At 41.2% G+C, this 27,044-nt stretch overlaps 1 protein-coding gene across 1 annotated transcript in view; it reads left to right on the top strand.

Moving 5' to 3' along the window:
- DMD (dystrophin) overlaps nt 1–27,044 on the top strand; it is a 2,981,380-nt gene that overhangs the window by 1,077,534 nt on the left and 1,876,802 nt on the right. Inside the window, exons 18-20 of the mRNA XM_040336499.1 lie at nt 16,750–16,873; nt 16,971–17,058; nt 25,838–26,079. Of these exons, the coding sequence (XP_040192433.1) occupies nt 16,750–16,873; nt 16,971–17,058; nt 25,838–26,079 (454 nt within the window). The remainder of the gene's footprint in view (nt 1–16,749; nt 16,874–16,970; nt 17,059–25,837; nt 26,080–27,044) is intronic.

Here is a 27,044-nt window from a genome sequence, read left to right as displayed (position 1 = left end):
GTCTTCTTCTATGTTCGCCGCTCTCCGCTGTTGACTCGGCGCACCCCGGTTCTTCCTCCCGCTGTCCGGTGCCTTCTCCTTCAGGGCTGAACTTATTCTTCTTCTTCTGTGCTGTGACGTCTTCTTCTTCTTCTGTGCTGTGACGTCTTCTTCTTCTCTTCTTCTGCCTTCTCCCGATGTTGACATGTCGCCTCTTCTCGCTGCAATGACAGGTGCGCGGCTTGCATCTGACTTATATAGGCCTCACAGTCCCATCATGCTCCGGTACCTACCCACGTGGGTAGGTATCACATGGGTAGGTACCAGAGCATGATGGGACTGTGAGGCCTATATAAGTCAGATGCAAACCGCGCACCTGTCATTGCAGCGAGAAGAGGCGACGTGTCAACATCGGGGGAAGGCAGAAGAAGAGAAGAGAAGAAGAAGACATCACAGCACAGAAGAAGACGTCACAGCACAGAAGAAGAAGACGACGTTCAGCCCTGAAGGAGAAGGCACCGGACAGCGGGAGGAAGAACCGGGGTGCGCCGAGTCAACAGCGGAGAGCGGCGAACATAGAAGAAGACCCCCGGAGAGTGGAGAAGACCCCCCGGATAGCGGAGAAGACCCCCCGGATAGCGGAAGAAGAAGCCCCCCCTGAGAAGCACACCACCCCCTGCCGAAGACGTCGGAGGAAACCCGCCGGGGGGTGGGCGCTTTAATAAAAGCGACCCCCCCGGCGGTGGAAGAGAACCAGACGGCGGCGAAGAAGAGCGGCCCCCACCCGAAGACGTCAAAGAAGAAGCCCCCCCTGGTGAAAAGAGCTAAAGAAGACAGGGGGTGCCTCCGGAGCAGATTAATAAATTATTTTAAAAACCCTTTTGTCGTGTTTATTAACTTTAACATTTTTCCTCCAGGTGAATGGGTAGGGGTACCCCATATCCATTCACTTAGGGTGGGGGGCCGGTATCTGGGGCCCCCCTTATTAAAGGGGGCTCCCAGATTCCAATAAGCCTCCCGCCCGCATACCCCGACAACCAACGGCCAGGGTTGTCGGGAAGGGGCCCTGTCCTCATCAACATGGGGACAGGGTGCTCTGGGGTGGGGGGGCCGCAGTGCGCCCCCCTGCCCCAGAGCACCCAACCCCCCCATGTTGAGGGCATGCAGCCCGGTACAGCTCAGGAGGGGGGGGCGCTTGCTCGTCCCCACTCCTTTCCTGGCCGGCCGGGTAGCGTGCTTTGGATACGGGTCTGGTATAGATTGTAGGGGGACCCCCTACGCCGTTTTTTCGGCGTAGGGGGGGTCTCCTTACAACCCATACCAGACCTAAGGGCCCGGTATGCTCCTGAGGGGGGAACCCATGCCGGATTTTTATTTAAAATACGGCGGGGAGGTCCCCCTCAGGATTCATAACAAACGCCGCACACGTGTAGAATTGGCGGGAATCCAAGTCGGATCTCTCGTCGCTTCTATGACGCGCTTGCTGGAATGTGCTTTTACTATTCCAGCAAGCGCGAGATGTCGGCACCCTGTCGCCGAGAATCAGCGCGATGCCGTCGTGCTAAAAACACATTCTCGGCGGCAGGTACTGTAAGTAAAAATAATACTCCACCTGGAGAATCTGCCACGAGGAAACCACCGGAAACCCCCGTTGCGTCAGAGGGGACGGGGTCACCCGTACATGTCACTGGGTAACCCCTGCGTTTTCCCATTGCATTAGAGGGGGTGTGGTCACCCGCGCACATGATGGGTGGCCATGCCCTCAGCTATATAAGAGCTGTCACAGCGGGTGCCGTGACGTCATCGCGTTCCATCCTGAACGCGATCCATTGCGGATCCATTGCTGAGCTCCATTCTGAACAACATACGGATTGGTTACAGGGAGACCTGACTTCCCATATGCTCCATGAGACTGATGCAAAGCAGTCTTTCTTTCTGGTAAGCAGGCAGTCTTATCTCACGTGTGTAGTGTGGAGATCTATCCCAATAGCAGCAACTTGGAGTTGATCACATCACTTTTCTTAGCAGCTGTTTTTTTCCACAAGAACTAATGCTGGACTATTTCACTTAACCTTATCACTAAACAGTTTTTGAGGTCTTGTTTCTGTATCACACCAAACCTCTCCTAACCTTTCTGGTTCTATTCTCAAGTTTTATGAACTTTTATTTATATAATTTTTCATGAACTATGGGCCAAATCCTCAGCCAGGCGGCGTAACTTAACTTTCAGCAGTTAAGTTACACTGACTTAAAGTTTCTACCTAAGTGCCTGATCCACAAAGCACTTACCTAGAAATTTCAGGCCGTGTAACTTAAGTGCCGCCATCGTAAGGTGGTCCTCCTCTCCAGGGGGCGTTTATAATTTAAATGAGGCGCGCTCCCGCGCCGGCCGTACTGCGCATGCGTGTGACGTAATTTTCCCGACGTGCAGTGCGCGAACGTAATTGATGCCGGGCGGCTTTGTGGATTGCGACGGGACACTAAAGTTGCGACGGGTGAAAAAAAATATACGCGCCGGGAAAACAAATAATTATTAAAAAAAAAGATCACGTCGCTCAGCATGCATTCCTGAGGGAGAACTCCATGCCAATTTTCAAAGAAAAAACCGGCATGGGTTCCCCCCCAGGAGCATACCAGGCCCTTAGGTCTGGTATGGGTTGTAAGGAGACCCCCCCACGCCGAAAAATCGATGTAGGGGGTCCCCCTACAATCCATACCAGACCCGTATCCAAAGCACGCTACCCGGCCGGTCAGGAAGGGAGTGGGGACGAGCGAGCGCCCCCCCCCTCCTGAGCCGTGCCAGGCCGCATGACGGGGTACATTGTACCCCTATCCATTCACCTGGAGGCAAAAAGTAAAAGTTAGTAAACACACAACACAAGGGTTTTTAAAATAATGTATTATTCTGCTCCGGATGCCCCCGTGTCTTCTTTATTAGCTCTATTACCAGGGGGGGCTTCTTCTTCCACTCTCCGGGGGTCTTCTCCGCTCTCCGGGGGTCTTCTTCCACTCTCCGGGGGGGGTTTCTTCTTCCGCTCTCCGGGGGGGCTTCTCCGCTCTCCGGGGGTCTTCATCTCTCTTCGCCGCTCTCCGCTGTTGACTCGGCGAACCCCGGTTCTTCTGCAGATGTCCGGTGCCTTCTTCTTCAGCGCTGGCTGCCTGCTATCTTTGTGTGTTAGCTCAATTTCTAACAGGCAGCCGGCGCGGTCTTCTGTGACGTCAGGGTCTTCTCTTCTGTTCTTCTCCCCTCTTCCGATGTTGGCTCGTCGCATCTTGTCACTGCAATGATGGAAGCGCGCCTTGCATCCCATTTATATAGGCATCACCGTCCCATCATGCTCCGGTAGGTACCCACGTGGTGGGTGCACGTGGGTAGGCACCCACCACGTGGGTACCTGCCGGAGCATGATGGGACGGTGATGCCTATATAAATGGGATGCAAGGCGCGCTTCCATCATTACAGCGACAAGAGGCGACGAGGCAACATCGGAAGAGGGGAGAAGAAGAACCTGACGTCACAGAAGACCGCGCTGGCTGCCTGTTACTAATTGAGCTAATAAATAAATAAATAGTGCAGCGCAAGTGAATATGCCTAAAAATTCAAATAATCAAAAATAGATACATAATAAAAAATAAATACATAAAGTCCATAGAGTGCAAAGTGATAAAGGTGCTCCAAAAAATATACAGTGGTGATATATAGTGCAGAAATCTTCATCAGATCTGTGACCCATAGGACAGGATAATCCTCCACCAAGGCTAATGGATGGCCTCTCACCTCAGCGATTCGACCTGTGGCTAGGTCAAAAAGCAAATATCATATCCTCCACACAGTAAATGGCAAGCAGCTTTCAGGGTTCAACTCCAAAAACGTCCACCAGATGGAACCAGCAAGCAATAAACAAATAATCTCCCATAGATCATTCAATGGACCGAGAAAGAGTAAAACAAACACACTCTAAGTGTTCACTGCTTAAAAGGTTTAATAATCACAACAAAAGTTTAAAAACCACTCACATTGTAAAGCACTCTGGTCCGAGTGCAAAGATAGCAGCTTGTACCGCAGCTCAGAGGCCCGGATCAATGTGTACAGCGTGTGTAGGTCTCTGTGAGGCAAACGTGGATGATGTCGTCGTAGCTCCTCCCCCTCGTACGCGTTACATCCCAATGTAGGCGGGACTTCATCAGCATGCTGATGCTGATGAAGTCCCGCCTACATTGGGATGTAACGCGTACGAGGGGGAGGAGCTACGACGACGTCATCCACGTTTGCCTCACAGAGACCTACACACGCTGTACACATTGATCCGGGCCTCTGAGCTGCGGTACAAGCTGCTATCTTTGCACTCGGACCAGAGTGCTTTACAATGTGAGTGGTTTTTAAACTTTTGTTGTGATTATTAAACCTTTTAAGCAGTGAACACTTAGAGTGTGTTTGTTTTACTCTTTCTCGGTCCATTGAATGATCTATGGGAGATTATTTGTTTATTGCTTGCTGGTTCCATCTGGTGGACGTTTTTGGAGTTGAACCCTGAAAGCTGCTTGCCATTTACTGTGTGGAGGATATGATATTTGCTTTTTGACCTAGCCACAGGTCGAATCGCTGAGGTGAGAGGCCATCCATTAGCCTTGGTGGAGGATTATCCTGTCTTATGGGTCACAGATCTGATGAAGATTTCTGCACTATATATCACCACTGTATATTTTTTGGAGCACCTTTATCACTTTGCACTCTATGGACTTTATGTATTAATTTTTTATTATGTATCTATTTTTGATTATTTGAATTTTTAGGCATATTCACTTGCGCTGCACTATTTATTTATTTATTCACTTTGAGATATTTTTTGGATTATATCTGCAGTGCTGGCTTGCAATCTATTTTAGTTTAGTCTTATATTATATTTTTTTCCAGCGCTGAATCACTTTATTACTAATTGAGCTAACACACAAAGATAGCAGGCAGCCAGCGCTGAAGAAGAAGGCACCGGACAGCTGGAGAAGAACCGGGGTTCGCCGAGTCAACAGCGGAAGAGGGGAGAAGATAGAAGAAGACCCCCGGAGTCCGGAGAAGCCCCCCCCGGAGAGCGTGATGTTGAGCACTTTTGATTTTGTAAAATTAATTTGCAGGTTGGATAAATTTTTGAACAAGGTAAAATCAGCAAGCAGGTTGGGAATAGTAGTGATGGGACCCTTAAGGAATAAGAGAACGTCGTCCACGTAGGCGGCTATTTTATACTGTTTATTTTGTATAGCAATGCCCTTGATGTTCGGATTGTCTCTTAATTTACGAAGCAAGGGCTCCATAGTCAGAATAAATATTAAAGGGGACAGGGGGCAACCCTGACGGGTACCATTTGAGATGGGAAAGTCATTTGACAGATCTACCTGAATCTGCCCCAGTTGGCCATTGATTCTAAGTTTGGCTGACGGGGATGAGTACAATAACATGATCATTTGGAGTAGGTGTGGAGGGAAACCCATCATATGCTTGCTCCATATAGTCCCAGGCCACTCTGTCGAACGCCTTCTCAAGGTCTAGGGAGAGGAAAAACTCCTGGGTCGATGTCATGGATAGCCAGTGGTGGATATTAAGGGCTTTAATGGTGTTGTTCCTGGCTTCCCTACCAGGGACAAACCCCACCTGATCTAGGGAGATCAATCTATGTAGGAAGGGGAGGATGCAGTTAGCCAAGACTTTAGCATACAGCTTCAGATCCACGTTAAGGAGTGAGATCGGGCGATAGTAACTAACATAGGGTCTTTGCCCGGCTTCATTATGTTTTTTTATGAAATGTATATTTGCATTTATTTCAAATTTTTGCACTTTATGAATTGAGATTTGTGTTATTAATTTATATTAGAGCTTTATGAAAATTTAGTACAGTGGGCCAGATTCTCAAAGAATTACGCCGGGGTATCAGCAGATACGCCGACGTAACTCCGAATCTAAGCCCGTCGTATGGTTTAAGTGTATTCTCAAACTGAGATACACTTAAACATGCCTAAGATACGACGGCCTGCACCGTCGTATCTTAGGGTGTAATATTTACGCTGGCCGCTAGGTGGCGCTTCCATTGCGGTCGGCGTAGAATATGCAAATGAGTCATAATGCCGATTCACAAACGTACGTTTGCCCGTCGCAGTAAATTTACGCTGTTTCAGTAAGAGATACGCAGTGTAAAGATAAAGCTGCCCCTAGGTAGCATATCCAATGTTAAGTATGGCCGTCGTTCCCGCGTCGCAATTTGAAAATTTTACGTTGTTTGCGTAAGTCGTCCGTGAATGCCGCTGGATGCCATTTACGTTGACATCGAAACCAATGACGTCCTTGTGATGTCATTTACCGCAATGCACGTCGGGAAATTTTAGGGACGGCGCATGCGCAGTACGTTCGGGGCGGGAACGCGCCTAATTTAAATGATCCACGCCACCTACCCAGATCATTTGAATTAGGCTTGCGCCGGGGGAATTTACGCTACGCCACCGCAACTTTACATGTGATACGTTACGCTGCCGCAGATCTACCTGAATTTGCCCCAGTATATTTTCTTTTATGTTGTATTAATTTAGCACCACACTATTTGACTTATTTATGGACTAATGTGGTATCAAAAATGTTGGTGTATGCTGCTTTTTTGTGTTAAAATCTTCCCTAGCACAGAATTATTTCTGTTTTTATACCTCATAGATGAGCTAAATGTGACATGATAAGAAACTTGTCAGTTTTGCAGGACACATTTTCTAACTGTATGTAATTTTGTGTCTATAATGCTTTGACAAAAACTATACACTGGGGTATTTCTAAAATTTGGGATGGCAAGAAACCAGAACATTGGATTTTTAAGTGCGTATTTTTTATAGCATATAATTGCATGCCTCTTGTAGAAAAGCACAGAAACTGCCTGATTTCAGCCTATAAATGTCCCTGATTTGAAGCTAAAAATTGCTGGGTTCTATAAAAGAACTCCAGATAGCACAGTTTATATCTACATCCCACTGTAATTTAGTGCAATAGTTTACTGCATAAACACAGAAATTCCAGTTAGTATGCATACATGTGCAGATCTGCATTTTATAAAATAAATAAAATAGAACATAACACTTTTTGCACATGTATATGCATTGAGCGGGTCTTTTGAAATAAATGGTTAAGTAAAAAATCACATATACTGTATCATAGATTTTGTGTATTTATTCATGAAATACTGTATATCCAAAGAAATCACAGAAAAGCCTTATTCTGTATGCGTCTCCCTTTCTTAAAAAAAAAAAAAAAACCCATAGCTATGAGTGATTGTGTCTGTGCTTGGTTCATGGGGCATTTGTCAAACCCAAAATGAAGTCTGAAAATTGTGAACAAAACCAAAGTGAAATCTGTAGTAGGTTAATCTTGAAAATCAGTTCTGGCCATTTTCACAGCTAATATACAAGAGATTATCCTTACATCAATCCTTTTAATTGCATGCTTAGTAAAGGCCTTTACATGTTATGTGGTGTTTGGAAACAGAGTTGGTGACCCAATAATCTGGGATCACAGATTTTGCATGTTTTTTGTTTTTGTTTTTAACTGTTACATTACTGCTAGGCTTAAATACAGCAACACCCTAATCTCAATTATTACAAAAAGGTTTTGCTGTTATGGTTTTGGGTGTAACACCTGATTTTTTTTATCCAGCAAGTAAAAGAGCTGAACTGAAATGTGCAAGTAGGAGCCACCACAGTTTTAATGCTATAGGAAAGTTTAATCTAAAAACTAAAGCAGCATGCAGCAGCAAAACATTAAGCTTTGAATCTTTTGGCTATGGGCTTTCCCCAAATCTTCCTTTTTGTTGCACATATTAGAGAGGTGCTGTAGTGAGGTTCTTGGGAGCTGTTTTCTTTGCCCTATCAACTGCATAGGCAGTAGTGAAGTAGCTCCTATTATTTCTCCCAGGTGCAGAGTAGACTCACACGGCAGCTTTTTCCTCCTCCTCCATAGGGGCACATGCAGCCATGGTTTTGGGCTTGAAAATGCAACATTTTCCATCTCCTCCTAAAGGGTGCATTGCTGCCATTTTTTTTTTAAGATTAATAATACTCCCTGTGCTAGACCACAGTGGGAGGTACACAACCACCATTATTTTGCACAGAAGGCCATACCTGCCCCTTATTAGCATGCAAATAGAAACCCAGTGTCCTTTGTTTTCCTAGACAGGTGATTTTTTTTTCTTTGGCTACTAGACATTGCTGTGCATTATAGCAAGTATAACAACAGGTTATTATTCTGATTGTCAGGTTTATCAGAAAGTTTATTTGCATATTGAGAATGTAGGGACCTGTAAGGAGTTGCAAAACTTTTTTCTACACTGTGTTTTTATATACTTACAGCTTGAAAAAACAAATGTGAACTATTTTGTCATCTGAATATAGAGTTAAAGCCTTAAGGGCCAGATTCAGGTAGAAGTGCGGCGGCGTAACGTATCGTATATACGTTACACCGCCGCAAGTTTTCATTGCAAGTGCCTGATTCACAAAGCACTTGCGATGAAAACTACGCCGGCGGCCTCCGGCGTAAGCCCGCGTAATTTAAATGGGCGTGTGCCATTTAAATTAGGCGCGCTCCCACTCCAGACCTACTGCACATGCTCCGTTTCGTAACTCCAGCCGTGCTTTGCGCGAAGTGACGTCATTTTTTCGTAGCGTAGCGTAATTCCGTATTCCCGGATGGCTTACGCAAACAACGTGATTTTTAAATTTAGATGCGGGAACGAGGGCCATACTTTATACAGCAATACGATTGCTGTGTAAAGTTAAGGCACCAAAAACGACGACTAACTTTGCGATGGGAAACTAGACTAGCGGCGACGTAGCGAACGCGAAAATCCGTCGTGGATCGCCGTAACTCCTAATTTGCATACCCGACGCTGGTTTACGACGCGATATAGATACTCCGTCGTAACTCCTTTGTGAATCTGGCTCAAAGTGTTTAAAATGTTTTTTTTTAAATAATTATCAAACATACTTACCTGCTCTGTGCAATGGTATTGAACAGAGCACCAATGAACCTCATCTTCTTCAGTCCCTTGCCTATCACTCTGGGCTCCACGTCTTCTTGGTGTGCTACCATAGGAAGATGCTTCCTATGGTGGTGTACCTTCAAGCTCGTTCCTGAGCTGGGCTGTGTATGTCTATTGACACACACAGGTTCAGCCACTCCTACCACTCTCCACTCATAGGATTTGATTGACAGCATGAGAGCCTATGGCTGCCTCTTTGAGCAGAGAGAGAGGAGACAACTTCTGGAGATGGACACAAAGCTGGATTGAGATTGTGTTCAGGTAAATATACAGTGAAGTGAGGGGACAATATACAGTAATGGGACATTTTTACCTTAATGCATAAAATGCATTAAGGTAAAACATGTCCAGCCTTTACCACTTTAATATCAATCTGATGTGTCTATTTGTGCTGATGGCTTCTTGTTTAGTTGAAATCCCCTACCCGCACCACCATAACCTGCCTGTAAAGAGGGGGTTAATAACAGCACTGGACCTGTCACTTTTACTCTTTATAAGTGATGACTATGGCCACAAATTCTGCCCATCTCCTCCATTCATAGAAACTGTATTATAACTCTCTGAATAAAAAATGGTCTCTGAATGAAGGAGGTGAACTTTTCATTCATCCACCTGTCCTCCATTAAAAGACAATTTTTCATTCAAAGAAGCTATAGTACCACATCTATTAATGGAGGAGGTGGTGGGAGGAATAGAATATATAGTCAGCACTCTTAATGAGTGCAAATTACAGGTCCCTTGGCTCTTTTACCCCCACTGCACCAGAAGATTACAGCAGCTGGGGTAAGGTGTATCAAAGGAGAAGGATTTCAACTAAACAAGGAGCCATCAGCACAAGGGACACATCAGTTTTATAGTAAGTCATGTCCCTTGTGTAGAATGTTACTTTTGTTTTTTACTAAACTTAGGTTTACATACCAACTTTAGATTGTTTTCTTTTTGTTTGTACATAAGTATTACATACCTCTACCATGTTCTAATTGCTATTTGTATCCTTATTATGTGTCATCAGGTAAGAAAGTTATGGGATATTACTGACAGAGACAACAAAAAAAACATTGAAAGCAATTTGGTATATGGTATCTGTTCAATTTAGTATAGTAGAAGGGTTAGGACAACTGTAAAGCCCCATACACACTATCAGTTTTCCTGCAGGTTTTTCTCTAGTGCAAGGGCCTGTCTGATTGCAACTGATTGAAACTCTTAAGGTTTGATCTCATATTAGATCATGGGTCTTCAAACTACGGCCCTCCAGTTGTTCAGGAACTACAATTCCCATCATGCCTAGTCATGTCTGTGAATGACAGTTTTTTACAATGCCTCATGGGATGTGTAGTTCCGGAACGGCTGGAGGGCCGTAGTTTGAGGATCCCTGTATTAGATGGTTTTGGTAAACCTGAAGAGAATAACCTGCAGGAAAAATGATGGTGTGAATGGGGCTTAAGACTTTTATTGCAGTTTTTGCTTTGGTATCAGGACAGGAAATTAGAGGAAATCTACCCAGTAAGAACACAGAAAGAATTAAAAACTTACAGAATTTATGACTTTTACTCACTTTTAAAAACTGGAACTGAAGCTGCAGTACTTGCCAATAAAATGCTATCACTGTAGTTTCTTTATATATTAGTGTAATTTTCCACAGCACTTCACAGTGTTCCAATGTCATCAGTCTCTGAACTTGCCAGACAAGACATACAATCTAATTAATATACCACATTCCTACAAAGAAACATACTCATGCTCACACCTACTGTAGGACAGTTAAGTAAACCTTCCTTTTTTTTTTCCTTGATCAGTATTAAAACAACAAAACCTATGGGGAGAGAAAGACACTATATGCAGTTGTTATTATTATAGTCATAATGGAACACCATGCACCTTTTCTGTTTAACACCATGGTGATTTTATTTCTCCTGAAAGCACCATTACTTGTTCTCCACTGAACATTATTTATCTCATTTGATTTAATTGCAGTTTCTATAAATACTATATACACTGAACGTGTCTGAATTCTGCAAAGTTTCTCTGAGGTTGCTTAATTTTTTTTGACTTGTACCAACTGACATGTTGATTTAGCCAGAGGGTTATCTCCTCTTTTCAAAATTATTTTGCTAAGATTTACTAGCTTTGGGGAAACAAATTTCACATATGGTACTAGATGATTCTTGACCTCTTGTTGACTGGTACTGAGGATATACAGATCTGTTTTGTATAAACAGTGATTTTTATGAGCAGTATGAGCAGTATGAAATAACCAAAGCAGGCATCCTAAGGGCATAGTACAGGCATGTCAAACTGTCGATTTGGGACCAGCATGCTGCCCTCTTACCTTCCTTCTGCTCTTGGCAAGAATTTAAATTGAATGAGGGCCCAGTTTAGTCTTTAGGCTATTAACGCAACCTTTTCTTCGAATCATTTTTTCAGTTGAGAAGCATAAAAACACTTTTTCAACCATTATCAGGGTTAAAAATATGAAAGCTAAAATAAATACGATGAACAAAATAAATGACTGATTATTATTTAGCTTGTTTTTTACATATGATTCATAATTCTTTTGTTAAGCTGTAAAAATATTTTATCTGTGATTTCTTACAAATGAATGCCTTTTGTATTCCATAGTGATTGACAAATTGATGCCTTTTGCATTCTGTGATATTTGGATTTACTTAGCAAAGTCCCCATATTTATACTGTAATGCAGCTTTAACGTATTATGAACCATGTGCGGAATTCTAAACCGATGCAGCCCTTCTCAGACTGAGGAATCCAGTGAACAACTACAGTATAAATAGAACACACAGGAAGGTGAAAACGGCTAGAGCATTACTAGAGATTTATTGTATGGAGACATAAATGATGACAACATGGGTACTCACAAAGGTAGAAGAAAAAGGAATCTTAAAAAAATGAAAGACACCAATCAGTGTATGGATTGTGTGGCCCAACAAACAATGCCACTATGCTGGCAAGCTAACACCTTTCGGAGGCATACCCTCTTTTTCAGAGCTAAGCTAGCCAGTACAAATTACATAATATATACTCCACTGGTCTTCTATACCACCCACAAGAAGGTGGCGGAGACTGAGACACAGACAGGGTCAAAGATCCACCTCAGTAGTGCACAAGGACTGCGTATAATGCACAAAATATATAAATATATAAATGATAAAAGTAGCCCACTAAATGAAAAAGAACCAAAGAAAATAAGAAATCCAAATAGGTCATACCTCATGTTGGGATGGTATCAATAATAACAATTATAAGTGTATACTGTGTGCTTGAAAATGGAGATCATATCTCTGAGGCCCCATACACACCATAGAATCTATCCGCAGATAAATCCCATCAAATGGGTTTCTGCGGATAGATTCTATGGTGTGTACACTCCTGCGGATATTTATCCTCGGATAAATCTCCCCTGGGATGGATTTTCAGCAGATGAATATTTGCTGACATGCTCAACAAATCCATCTGCTGAAGTCCATCCCAAAGGATGGATCCGCTTGTCTGTACAGACTCACCGGATCCATCCGTCCAAAGGGATTCCCCGCACGCGTCGTAATGATTTGACGCATGCGTGGAATTCCTTATATGACAGCGTCGCGCCCGTCGCCGCGTCATAATAGCGGCGACGGCGCGACACGTCATCGCCAGAGGATTTCAGCGCGGATTTCAATGCGATGGTGTGTACACGCCATCGCATAGAAATCTTCTGAAATCCTCGAGAGGATTTATCCGCGGATACGGTCCGCTGGACCGTATCTGCGGATAAATCCTCTCGTGTGTATGGGGCCTAAATGTCATGGATGGCATGTCGCACATTTATATATAATTTATATTACTGTTTGCTTTGTGCATTTTGTGTGGTCCTTGTGTACCATTGAGTCTCAGGCTCCACCCCTTCCTGTGGGCAGTATTGAGACCAGTGGAGTATATATTATGTAATTTGTGTGCTGGCTAGCTTAGCTCTGAAGAGGGGGTATGACCCTGAAACATGTCAGGTTTCCATCATAGCAGTATTGTTTGTCAGACCATGCAATCCCTACACTGGATGGTGTTTTGCATTTCTTTAAATGTTTCTTTATCGTCTACCTTTGTGGGTACCCATTTTGTCATCATTTAAAACTCTATACAGTAAATCTCTGGTAATGCACTAGGCGTGTGCACCCCCCTGTGTGTATTCTTTAAAGGGAATGGTTTAGCTTGAAATAGGTGGGGCTTTATGGCTTCACATTTCATAAATATTGCCTGAAATGTAATTTGTGCTGGGTAGTCTATATCCCTAATAGGGATGAGCTTTGTGTTCGATTCGAACGTATGTTCGACTCGAACATTGTCTGTTCGTACGTTCGACGAATTTCGAACAAAACGGTTAGTTCGCGCCAAATTCGAGTGACGTGCAACGGCCCATAATTCACTGCGGCATTGCGCGCTGATGATTGGTCAAGCATGCACCATGACCCTGCATGCTTGGTCAATCACAGTGCGCAAAAAAACGAAGAACCATAATTGGCCAAAGCCAGGGTGGCTTTGGCCAATTAAGGCTCAGGGGGTTTAGTACATGCCCCACACTATATAAGGTCGCCTGCGTTGTTAAAGAGAAGAAGTCAGTCAGTCAGTTAGAGAGAGAGAGATAGAGAGAGACGCAGTGTCTTTTCTACCAGATAGATAGATAGAAAGATAGAGCAGGCAGGCTAGTCAGTTTAGTTAAATTTACAGTGTGTAGAGAATATATATATACATCCTAGCGTTGTACATATATTTATACACTGTATAGCTTAGCTAGATCAGCTATTCCAATTTGTTAGGCAGTAGATTGTGCTAGCTGCAGTGTTCTAACGTGCTGTATTGCCTGCATGCTGTTTAGTTTACACCTACACATAGTACTCAGTGTTAGTGGACGTGTGCTATTTAATTGCACATAAACGCAGTTGCTGTTACTGCACGTGTGCTATTTAATTGCACATAAACGCATTAGCTGTTACTGCACGTGTGCTATTTAATTGCACATACATGCAGTTGCTGTTACTGCACGTGTGCTATTTAATTGCCCATAACGCAGTTGCTGTTACTGCATGTGTGCTGTTTTTTTGCCCATAAACGCAGTCGCTCTTACTGCACGTTTTCTGTTTTTTTTGCCCATAAACGCATTCGCTCTTACTGCATGTGTGCTGTTTTTTTGCCCATAAACGCAGTCGCTCTTACTGCACGTTTGCTGTTTTTTTGCCCATAAACGCAGTCGCTCTTACTGCACGTGTGCTGTTTTTTTGCCCATAAACGCAGTGGCTCTTACTGGACGTTTTCTGTTTTTTTGGCCATAAACGCAGTTGCTCTTACTGCACGTGTGCTGTTTTTTTGCCCATAAACGCAGTCGCTGTTACTGCGTGTGGGCTATTTAATTGCACATAAACGCAGTTGCTGTTACTGCACGTGGGCTATTTAATTGCACATAAACGCATTAGCTGTTACTGCACGTGTGCTATTTAATTGCACATAAACGCATTAGCTGTTACTGCACGTGTGCTATTTAATTGCACATACATGCAGTTGCTGTTACTGCACGTGTGCTATTTAATTGCCCATAACGCAGTTGCTGTTACTGCATGTGTGCTGTTTTTTTGCCCATAAACGCAGTCGCTCTTACTGCACGTTTTCTGTTTTTTTTGCCCATAAACGCATTCGCTCTTACTGCATGTGTGCTGTTTTTTTGCCCATAAACGCAGTCGCTCTTACTGCACGTTTGCTGTTTTTTTGCCCATAAACGCAGTCGCTCTTACTGCACGTGTGCTGTTTTTTTGCCCATAAACGCAGTGGCTCTTACTGGACGTTTTCTGTTTTTTTGCCCATAAACGCAGTTGCTCTTACTGCACGTGTGCTGTTTTTTTGCCCATAAACGCAGTCGCTCTTACTGCATGTGGGCTATTTAATTGCACATAAACGCAGTTGCTGTTACTGCACGTGGGCTATTTAATTGCACATAAACGCATTAGCTGTTACTGCACGTGTGCTATTTAATTGCACATAAACGCAGTCGCTCTTACTGCACGTGTGCTGTTTTTTTGCCCCAGGGAGGTCAGGATCGGCACTGGGTCTTGTAATGACCTGGGGGGAGTTGTGGCGGGGAAACTCATGCTATTTTTTTCAATGATTTTTATCCATATTGCTGGGACCAAACATTACATTAAAGCCGCAAGCAGTATTAAATTACTTTTTTCTGAGAGTAATCTCATGTTGTGCAGGTACATTTCTAAACACGTGCCACTACTATAGACACCCAGCAGGTACGATATTTAAAGGATTTATTTTTTCATTTTAAGCATCATTAAAATCGCTGCTCCAGAAAAAACTACAGTTTTTAAAACTTTTTTTTCCATTGATACATGTCCCCTGGGGCAAGACCCAGGTTCTCAAAGACGTTTTCCAACAATAACTTGAATATTGGTCTTTAAAATTAGCACTTTTGAATTTGAACGTTCAAGTCCCATAGACTTCAATGGGGTTCTAAATGTTAGCGCGAACGATCGGTCCGTTCAAAAGTTCTGGTGCGAACCGAACACGGGTATGTTCGGCTCATCCCTAATCCCTAACTACCTTGCAATATTGCTGATGTAGCAGCCAGGTGTATTGAAAGTCTGAGTAGCAAGACCTGGAGCTTTTAAACATAAGACTGATTACTCTTCTTTAATTTTATATAAGACAGTGCAAAGAACCATGAAAAAATGCTATAGCAATCAGTATTATGTTATTTAAAAACATGTAATTGGTTTCCATAGGTACATACAGTAAGGATCATGGTTTAACTTCATAAGCCTACACGTTTTGTATTTGTTTCACTGTTCTCATTGGTTTAAATGCAGAGATTTAAATGGTTGCCTGATTTTTATTAAATCAGGCATGCAAGTCTTCAAGCGAGTCAAAAACGGTTGAATTGGTTATTCCCCTGATTTATTTCTTCACTAAAAGAGACTATTCTTATTCAGTAATTGAGATTGAGTCACGAATGCCATGGGCCCTGTTGCAGTTGTTTCCTCTGTTGTTTCTGATGCAATGTGAATGGCTAATAATATATTAACACAAAACCTATTTCTAATGGCTGAGATTTTAGATCCCTAGAAATTGCTTTTAATGTAATCTTGTTTTTTAGCACTTAATCTGAATGTCTACTACAGAAGTACACACAGTGAAGGTAGTTTTTTGACTGGGAGCCTACCAGTCTATTATGGACTGTGAGAACAACCTGAGCAGATAAAGTTGATCTATGCAAACATAAGGAGACCCTACAAACTCCATGAAGATAGTATTTCCGCAAAGGAAGGATGTTCACAGCTTAGTTAACTATGTAAATATTACAGTTAGTTAGGCCATAGACATGGAGAAACCAGGTGAAAGCAACAGATCCACGGGAGTTTCCACATTTGTCTAAGTTTCTGTAAGTAGCTGGGCAGCTAATTTACAAATTAGTTTTCCTGATCAACAACCATTGATAATTATAAAATAATGATCAGAAGGTGTGGTTACAAACAGCTCCCATTTGTCTCAATATTTTACACAAGTGTATGCCTGCTAGAAGCATTGAGTTTTTTTCAAAAGTATATATTTACGTTCTAGAAAGTTATAATTTTACTAAAATTGCATTGGCCTCATGTAATTAGGCTTCTTTACCTGAATATGGTGCTTAGCAGTTTTTCTAATAAATGTTGTGTTTTCTTTAGATTTGATGTGGATTTAACAGAATTGCACAGTTGGATGACACGTTCTGAAGTTGTTCTGCAAAGTCCTGAATTTGCAATACTTCGAAAGGAAGGAGACCTCTCAGACCTTACAAAGAAAGTTAAAGTAAGTAATTTTTACCTCTGTCACAAGATGATATTTATAACATCACATATTTTTTGAAGAACTGATTTGTTGTAAATACAGTATATTTCTGCCATAGGCCATAGACAGAGAGAAGCCAGAGAAAAGCAGAAAGCTTCAGGAAGCCAACAGGAATGCCCAGGCTCTTGCTGAACAGATGCTGAATGGTAATTAATGAAAGTTAGTTTGAATACTTGCTTTTCGAATGAATTTACAAATACCTGGCATTGTTATTGTATAAATATCCAAAAAAAAACAATGTGATTACCAATTTTAATAGTAGAAGTACATGAAACTGCTAGGAATTCTGAACCAGGTACTTTTATTCCCAAATAAACACTTCTGGCCTGTGATCTAAATCTTGCCAAATCTAGTGCCTGGCATCTCATTAGAGATATGCTCACTGTGGTGAAATCTACAAGGCACTGGCAGTCACATCACAGATATACACAAAGGCCAGATGTGTCTGTATTCACAAACTCTGATGGGGACATAAATTAAAAAACAATTCAAAGAAAAAGCAAACACTAAAAAATAAGTTATCAGTGACAGCTCCTATATTTTCCTCCTCATAAGTACAAATTGACAACAGTTATATGCTGCGATTGACTTCTTTTGCAAGGATCATTGATTCCTTGATTAGGATGCATGAGATGGAGTGGCTGGTAGTAAATATGCTGTAGTTAATAGGAAAATGTCTGTATAATACAAGTGTATAGGTTCTAGACATGTGCATTCTTTTTTGTCCGAATTTCGGGTATTTTCGTTATCATTTTAACAAACAAAAACGAATGTGCAGAATCCAAGATCCGACATAAAAAATGCTTTAGTTTCATTTTCGTTGCTGCAACAGATATAAATATAATAGGTGTCACCGGCGCAAAATAAATAAATTAAAATTATACGTGATCTGCTGCAATACTGTGTAAGCCCTCAAAAGAGGGATTAAATGTGCATATGAAGAAAAAGTGTTACTGCGCTGATCTATTTGTCCAAAGAATGCGGTCTCTGGAGATGATTATATAAACTGTGAACTAATTTAGTGCACAAACAACCTTATATAAAATATAAAATATTATATCAGGTACATCAACATACCTAATATCCTGTGTGGATAAACATATATAAATCAATCAATCAATCTTATACGAAAAATATTAGATATAAGTGAAAAATAAAAATATATATATATATATATATATATATATATATATATATATATATATATATATATATATATTGCATGGATAGTGCGGTGAACGCAATAAAATGTGACCAAAAAATGAATTGCCGGCATAAACATCAATGCACCATACTGTTCCTGTGAAGAAAAAGGTGGCCACTAATAATGCTCTAAACAGGCAAAGGCAAAAACCAAAAACAAAAAATATGGAAAACAAAAACCAAAACAAAACCAAAAAACAGAATGTCCCAAATATAAAATGCGCCAGCTGCACTGAAAAGTTCAACACTGAAACGGCAGACAATATTGCTATTGCTCAATAAGTTCCAATGGAGTAAAGGGGTTCAATGCTGGTAACGCTGGTTAGATATAAAAGGTGCAACTGTCTCTTCCACCCGACAAAGATGTGCCACATCACCAATGGTTAAACTCAACACTCACCAGACCCCGGATAATAAAAGGCCCCAAACTGGTGTTTTTCTTTGTCCGTCACTGGGTGTTTCCTCCTTCTCCCTCTTACAAGATGTTCTTATTTCCTCAAAAACAAGGGGCTCATCATAGTGTAGTATGTAAAAACGTATTTATTAAAATAATAAAAGCAGTGCACTTACAAGAAAAAGTGCCTCCGACCGACACTGAGTATCTCTGGCAGTGTCAAATGTTATAGCCGCTGACCAGCATTTGTGTTTGGTCTCGGAAGGTGTGCATACCCCGCTTCTATCCTCATGTATTGCTACAAACGGGCCTGTCGCGTCAGTGTGCTTCACCCTCCGTGTGTGTCCAGACAGCCTCTACGCGTTTCGCAATTATTGCGTCATCAGGAAAGCTGTGGACACTACTTTCTTGACTGTATTTATACCCCAACATGTTGGCTGGAAAATGATTGTGTGGTCACCTGATACCGGAAGTGTTCCGGCTGCCATCTTGGCTGATGGCGCCGGAAACTCCAGTATCTCCATTTTGATTCCTGGATCCCTTGTGGTAATACACTCAGTCGCCATTTTTACTATTGGGCAACATTGTTTGCATATCTGCACATTGCTATACTTTGGGGAACTGTGTTTGCCCCTATAACCATTTGTTCCATAGACCTCTGTCTGGCTTTATGTGTCACACAAACACAAGAATAATATGGAGCACTTTCAGCCCAAAACGTTCATGTTCCCGCAAAGGCTGGAACTTTTAAAAATAAGACTGATTACTGAAGACTAGAATAAGCTAAATCAATCCGTATTATATTATTAAAAAAATAATTTTGGTTTCCATATGTTACTGTACATACAATAAGTATCATGGTTTAACTGCATAAGTCTACAAGTGTTCTATTTGTTTCTCTGTTCTCATTGGTCTAAATGCAGAGATTTTAATAATTGCCTGATTTTTTTTAAATCAGGCATGCAAATCTTCAAGCGAGTCAAAAATGGTTGAATTGGTTATTCCCCTGATTTATTTCTTCACAAAAAGAGACTATTCTTATTTTTTAATTGAGATTGAGTCACAAATGCCATGGGCCCTGTAGCAGTTGTTACCTCTGCTGGTTCTGTTTCTATGTGAATAGCTAATAATATACTTACAATCAATATATAATATATCTCTACTCAAAAAAAAAAAAAAAAACATTGTCTGCATGTGGCTCAAAAAATAACATGGTACCTTTCATCAGTGAACGATTATTATTAGAAGTATGTTCCTTTTAAAAGCATTTTCACTTTTCTCTGCCAAAAGTATACGTGCAATTGCAAATATTTAAATAGTTTATTTTTATCAATTAACAAAATACAAAGTGAGAAAACAAAAGAAAAATCTAAATCAAATCAATATGGAATCAATTGACTTAAAATATTTCACACCTGTCTAAAACTTTTGCACATCACTGCATACTAATTTGGTATGAAGGGTCCAGAATTTTATTTATTTTGCAGCTATCAAAATGTTCTTATTTTTTAACATCAATTCTATATTTTTCTAATAATGTGTAGGCTTTGCTAGAGAAAATATTCAGTTTCTGCACTGAAACAAATCCTGGGTTACCAGTAAGTTTATGAGTTCCACTATTATTTGCTCTTAATCTTGCAGCTTATCTGCTCATTAAGCTATTTTTTTTTACTTGCATAAAACTTAATATAACTGTAATATTAAAAATCATATTTTACTTGTGAACTAAATGTACCAGATCCTACAATGCATATCATTGTTTAGCACCGAGATATTCAAGCGTTTGCTATGTAAATATCTTAGCCACATGAATACTGAATTAGCCTCTTAAATGAGTGGGTGTTAAAATTGAATGTTCTATGAGCAAGGGATAATCAAATCTTCCCAACATTTGTTTTAGTTATGGTTTGCTTTTAGGTATCATTAATGGTATCGTTCTCTGAGTAGCGGCATACAAATTGAGGCCATTCTTCTCCAGTTGCACTGGTTTATGGCAAGTGCTCTTGACAATTCTGCCTGTTCAAGTGCCAATTCTAATGTACTAGGAAGGTATGATTAAGGAATATTTGCACCTAATATATTATGAAGTTTTGTACAGGGTGCAAAAGATATTTAAATAAATGTATATGCACTTTAGGTAATGACCCATATTCATTTGGAACAACATGTTTATAAGTTCAATATTTAAACAACAATGTTAAATGTATAATTTAACTGGATTATCCTTGCTTATTTAGCCGATTAGTGTTTGATGCTCTTTGCTAGACTTTCAATACTCTGTTATAATTCAAAAGCGGGGTTGGGCATAGACATACTGTAGCTCTTGTTCACTTGTTGTACTGTTAAAGAGAGCTAGAGAAAACAAATGAAGCTGAGCATCTGGTTTAGGAAATTAGCTAATCTGCATATTAGCAACACTTCTGGTTTTAGAAGCTAGGCAGTTACATTATTATGCAAGCTATTGAAAAATTAGACTGGACTAGAGTTTTTGAAAAACCTTAATAATAAAGCATATGCAAAAAACATGTGATTTATAGTAACTTTGTTATGGGAAAAAAAATGAAACTACTGCAGTTATAAAGTACAAGGTTACCTGTGGCAGCCTCCAAAGCATTGCTCTTATGACTGAATACCAAATCATTCTGACAGACAAAGCACAAACATTTCTATGTAGCATCAGAGTTTTCCACTACCTCCTACCCTCTCACATTCCTATTGGCTTCTTTATATGATAGACAGCCTAATTTTGGGTGGAACTTACCAAGTATACAAAGAAAGTGAAAGGAGTCAAAGCCATATGGTTGCTTTACTTGTTTTGACAGCAAAGATGGGCCGAACACCCCCCAGTTCAGTTTTCAGCAGAACTTTCGATCATCCCAAAAGTTTGGGACAGGAAAACAAACCCCAATTAAGGTCATTGGGACCCAAACTGGAAGAATCAAAAGTGCCCATTTTGAAGGATTATAGACAAGTTATTGGACATACAAAGGGTATGGGGGTCTGGGTACTGGCCCGAGGGACATGTATCAATACAAAATAAAAAGATCAAACAAAAGTAAAACAATAAAAAAGAAAAAATCATTTAAATACATTGCCTGTGCAGTTCCATTAATCTACCTTCTAAGTGACACATCTGAACTGTGTATAGAACCTGCTGCAGCAAAAATTAAATTCATAAAAAAAAAATCCCTGAAAGCTTTCTTTATTTTGTAAACAACGCCTTGAGGAGCAAGTCTATATAATGAGGCCACAATGTAGTGCACTCAGAACTAGATTCGCAATTTTTGGGATAAATTCTGGTGTCTGTTTTTCAGACTTTGAACAGAAGCAATGTTGAAGTGCATCATACTGCATCAAGATGCATCAGTGCAGTAAAACTGCACTGATGCATCTTCAATATACTCCAGTAAAATTGCACCGAGGCACTACAATTTACTGCAGCAAAACTGCAATGACAAACTTGAATATACTGCAGTAAAACTGCACTGAGGCACTACAATATACTGCAGTAGAATTGCACTGATGCACTACAATATACCGCATTGAAACTGTACTGACACACTTCAATATACTGCAGTAAAACTGCACTGACACACTTCAAAATACTCTAGTAAAACTGCATTGATGTACTACAATACACTGCAGCAAAACTACACTGATGTACTAAAACATACTGCAGTAAAACTGCACAGACTCCCTACACTGACACTGCAGTAAAATTGCAGGGAAGCACTACACTGACACTATAGTAAAACTGCACAGATGCTGCACTATCACACTACACTGACACACTACACTTACAATAAAATCACAATAGTACACTAATTTGCTGGTAGCAATGAACAGAGTCCTGTTTATATCCACTCCAACATCACACTGCAAATGGTTCCTCTTGGAAGGAACCCTGTATACTGCGGGGTGGGTCTATGAGCAATGAGCCATGGTTGGGCTAAGTTATCATAACTTTCTCCAATCATGGCTCTGACAGTGCTCTGTGCCCTGATTAAGCAAAGACTTCATTGTTTCAGGGCTTACAATGCGGCACACAGTGCATTGTAGGGTGTTCAGCGGGCTGAACAAATGGTTGAATGCCCTGCTAATTCCGAATGGGTGAATGGGTAAACAGCCAGTGTTTGGGTTGAACTTTTGCCCTGGTAGAACTGTTTGCCTAACACTATTAGACAGAAAGGTAGTGGAATCAATAAAGCATTTCTTCAGCCAAGACAAGCAGTGTACATACACCGGCCTTTGCATGTACGAGGAGCACTTCCTTAGACTGTGTCAGCACTTGTTTGCAGCTCTAACTAGAGCCCTCTTGAGTCTTCTGTATTTATATGTCATTGACTCAGCAACACGGTTTCTAGGATTGTTATATTTTTTTCATTTAGTAATCATTTCTATGCCTAAAGGGGAGTTTGCTCCCCATCTTGGATCTCAAACCTTTCAGATCCATTCTAGTCAAAAAATTATATAAATAATTTACCAGGTCTGGCTTTGCGTCCTTGCACTAGGAAGACTTTCTGCCTTTGTTGAGATCAAGCACTTATATGTCCCCATTTTTCCACTTGTCGGGCCCCTGAACTACTATTTTGGCCCTACTCAGTCTCTTGTCTGTTCGACCAAGTTGCTGGACCCAGTTTTATCCCTAGTGCAACCCCTTTAAGGGAAAACAATCTCTTTCCACCCCTTTCATATATATATATTTCTTTTTCATTTTTATTTTTAATTTAATTTCTTTTTTATGTTTTTAAATGATAAAGATCTCTTTTTGCTGGTTATTATGCCTTGAAACAAAAACATATATATATATATATATTTTTTTATTTGGATGAGGAGGGTCTGGGTTGATTTTTAAGTTACTTTGTCTAGAACAATTCAGTTTTATTCATGCTTACTTTGGAATGTGTTTGCCTTTTCAAGGCTATCATCTGTTCTTTTGTTTTCTTTTGTTGTGTTCTACCAGGCATATATTTCAGGCCTCATCTTATGCTAGCTTCAGGCATTAGGTCCTCATGGTGGCTCCTTCAGCTGCAGGCAGGATCCAGTTTTATGTTGTTTTTTGGCTCTGTTAGCCTTTGTTGCTATGTTGACCACCCCTTAGTTGGACTGATTTGGATATCCCAATAGTCTTAAGATTTCCAGTGTCCCCCAATGGACGAGAAAGAAAGAAAAAATGCTCTTGGTACTGCTTGGCTACAAACGTGAAGCATGTTGGATGTGGACAGGTGATCCACTGCTGGCTAACTTTTTTTGTTGCCAGTGTTAATTTCTCCTGTAGGCAGCAGTATAACCCACGAGTCTAATAGTTTATGGCCCAGATTCTCAAAGTCTTACGACGGCGTATCTCCAGATACGCCGTCGTAAGTCCGAATGGCCGCCGTCATATCTATGCGCCTGATTCATACAGTAGAATCAGTTGCGCATAGATTTGGCCAAGATACGAGCGGTGTAAGTCTCCTACGCCATCGTATCTTGGGGTGCATATTTACGCTGGCCACTAGGTGGCGCTTCCGTTGATTTTCGCGTTGAATATGTAAATGAGCAAGATACGCCGATTCACGAACGTACGTATGCCCGTCGCAATTAGTTACGCCGTTTACGTAAGACATATGCCGGCGTAAAGATAAAGCAGGTCTCTAGGTGGCTCAGCCCATGCAAGGTATGGACGTTGAAACAAGCGTATCTTTTTGCGTCGTTTACGTAAGTCGTACATGAATGGGGCTGTGCGTAGGTTACGTTTACGTCACAGGCATTGAGCCGGCGTATCTTAGGGCGTAAATATGATGTGATACTGAGCATGCGCACGCATGCGCCGTCCGTTCGGCCATGCATCTACATGGGGTCATGCTTAATTTAAATACAACACGCCCACGACCTGCCTACTTTGAATTACGAGCACTTACGCCGGCCGATTTACGGTATGCCGCCGTAACTTAGGACGCAAGTGCTTTGTGAATACAGCACTTGCCTCTCTAAGTAGCGGTGACGTAGCGTAAATAAGATACGCTACGCCCACACAACGTAAAGCCGCCCTACGTGAATCTAGGCCTATGTGTCCCTCAATGTACTAGAGGGAAAATATTTTATAGTGAGTGCAAAAATGCTTTTTCTATAGGCTATAGTGATTGATCCTGTTGAGGGATGGTGGGATATGTAAGTGTAGACACTTTTATAGAGATCAATGTGCTAACTTTGCCTTAGTTTGTTTCTTTTTAACCACATGATGTGCATCAAGGAAGAAGCACTAACAACTAATTTATTGAACCTTATTACATCCATCTCCAACAGCCAGGGTGATGTGTCCATAAACTTGGATGGTGTCTCCAGCAGGTGGGATTTACCTTTTCATATAAAATTATAACTTTTTTAAGGAATGTCATGAGGAGTTTGTATAGCTTCAGTTTGTATAATGGCTAGGTTTGTTTTGGTTTCTTATAGAAAACACACTGTTAATTGGACTCTGGGAAAAAATATATTGGGGCCCCACCCATGCAATTTTGCTCTCCACCTGTTTTGAGACATACAATAAATATCAGCTAGACTTAAAATCTGTTTACTGTATCAGATCAGGCAGTGATTGCGATTGGTTACCAGAGGTCACAGCATATCATTACCACTTACTGACTGGTTGCTAGAGGTTACAGCACACATTACGGCTCACTGATTGGTTTCTAGAGGTTACAGCACATCATCTTTTCACTGCAGAGGGGCATGATATACATATGAATGCCGGATTTATTTACATATGAATGCCGCTGGCCTCAAGTATTTACATATGAATCCCACTGCTATTTACATATGCATGCTCCAGTTATTTACATACGAATGACTGTTATTTACATAAAGGGATTGGGAGAGTAGGGGATTATTGCAGTGCCAGAATAGAAACCAGATTTTTTCTATTCTGGCACCGCGATAATCCCCTACCCTCCCAATCCCTTTATTTAACCTAACCAGGGATGAGGTGCCGTATTTTTTAGGAGGACTTTCGATCACTAACCTTTCACTGTTATTTACATGTAAACACAGGGTCTGCAGGTGAGTCATCTGTACACAACAATAGGGCAGAGCTGGGCAGCATTAGTAGCAGCACTTCACACTGAGATACCAGGACACAGCACAGGACTACAACTTTAAGGGACCAGGGAATTTAAACTGGGATAGTTGGCAAGTATGAGGCAGGTGCTTTGGGCCCCACAACAATGACAGGGCCCAGGGCAGCTGCCCCTTTTGCCCTGCCTTAAAGACGGCCCTGTGTTGTCTATATATATATTGTATAAACATATTTTAAAGATCTGTACAAATTGATTATATATTTTTTTTCCTAGATGGCCTTAATGCAGACAACATCCAACAATCATCTCAACATTTGAACAGCAGGTGGACAGACTTCTGTCAGTTATTGAGTGAGAGACTTTCTTGGCTGGAATATCAAAATAGCATCATTGCCTTTTACTCCCAGTTACAACGATTGGAGCAGACAGCAATTACAGCTGAAAACTGGCTGAAAGCACAAAGTATAACAGCCTCTGAGGCAGAAGCAGTCAAAATGCAGTTACAAAAATGCAAGGTGAGAGAAATTATTTGCTGCTGTTTAAATTCTGTTGCACAATGTATATTGTGAGTGTCAGACAGGGAATATAAATTTACAAATGGACCAAACTAGACAAGTGTGAATAGGTCAAAGTATATTGTTGGTCATCAGATACACAATACAAAAATTGTCACGCTTGATCTCCTTGTCTAATACCTAAATTATTATGTTTTCACTTTTACAAACAAACTACCCTGCTCTCCGGGATGGTATTCTGTGTAGGCCACTTAAGCTGCCCATTGATAAATTGAAATTTGTCTGGTTGAGCAGGAACTGGCCAAATCTCAAACCATCTTCTGCTCAACAGATGTCAATCTAAAGATCATCTTTTGTCAAACAGGGCTGCTGGAAAACTTTTGTTGCTAAGCGGATTGCAGCCAATTTCACAACATTAAAGGTTTTTCAATTCACTTCACACGTGTGGATGGGGAAATCCATTTGATTTATTTTCTATCAGCCTTAGGTTTAGAACAGTAGAACTGCCAAGAGTAGCACCCAGCCACCCCCACACTCGCACAGTTCTTAACATTCTTAAAGAGGAACTTCACTCGACTCATTACCCCCCCTCTTATGACAGGAGGCTTCAAAAGTGATGGAGATGTCATTCTTACCTAGGCAGGAATGGTAGCCAGGTGTGAGGGTTCAAAAAAATCTAACAAACTAAAATCCGTGTTAGATTGCGGGGGGCTTGGGCAGGGGAAGACAGCAATGATGACTAGTGCATCCAGAGGGTAAAGGTCTTCTTTAATTATAATAAAAGGTTTCAGGTGGCTGCCATACCATATATCCTGTGTGTTTCCACTGGTGAAATAGTGGAAATACAGTTTTCCATTCTTGTTCTCTAAGCCTAGATCTGATAGGGAAGAGAAATAGTTTATCTTACTCTTCTAATACTAAGACACAGTGGACAAATTAATGTATAAGTGTCACTCGCCCAAAGT

This window comes from Rana temporaria, chromosome 2 (genome assembly GCF_905171775.1).
Source record: "Rana temporaria chromosome 2, aRanTem1.1, whole genome shotgun sequence".
Taxonomy (NCBI): domain Eukaryota; kingdom Metazoa; phylum Chordata; class Amphibia; order Anura; family Ranidae; genus Rana; species Rana temporaria.
The sequence above is the reverse complement of the archived record's forward strand: the minus strand, read 5'-3'. Positions and strand labels throughout refer to the sequence as shown.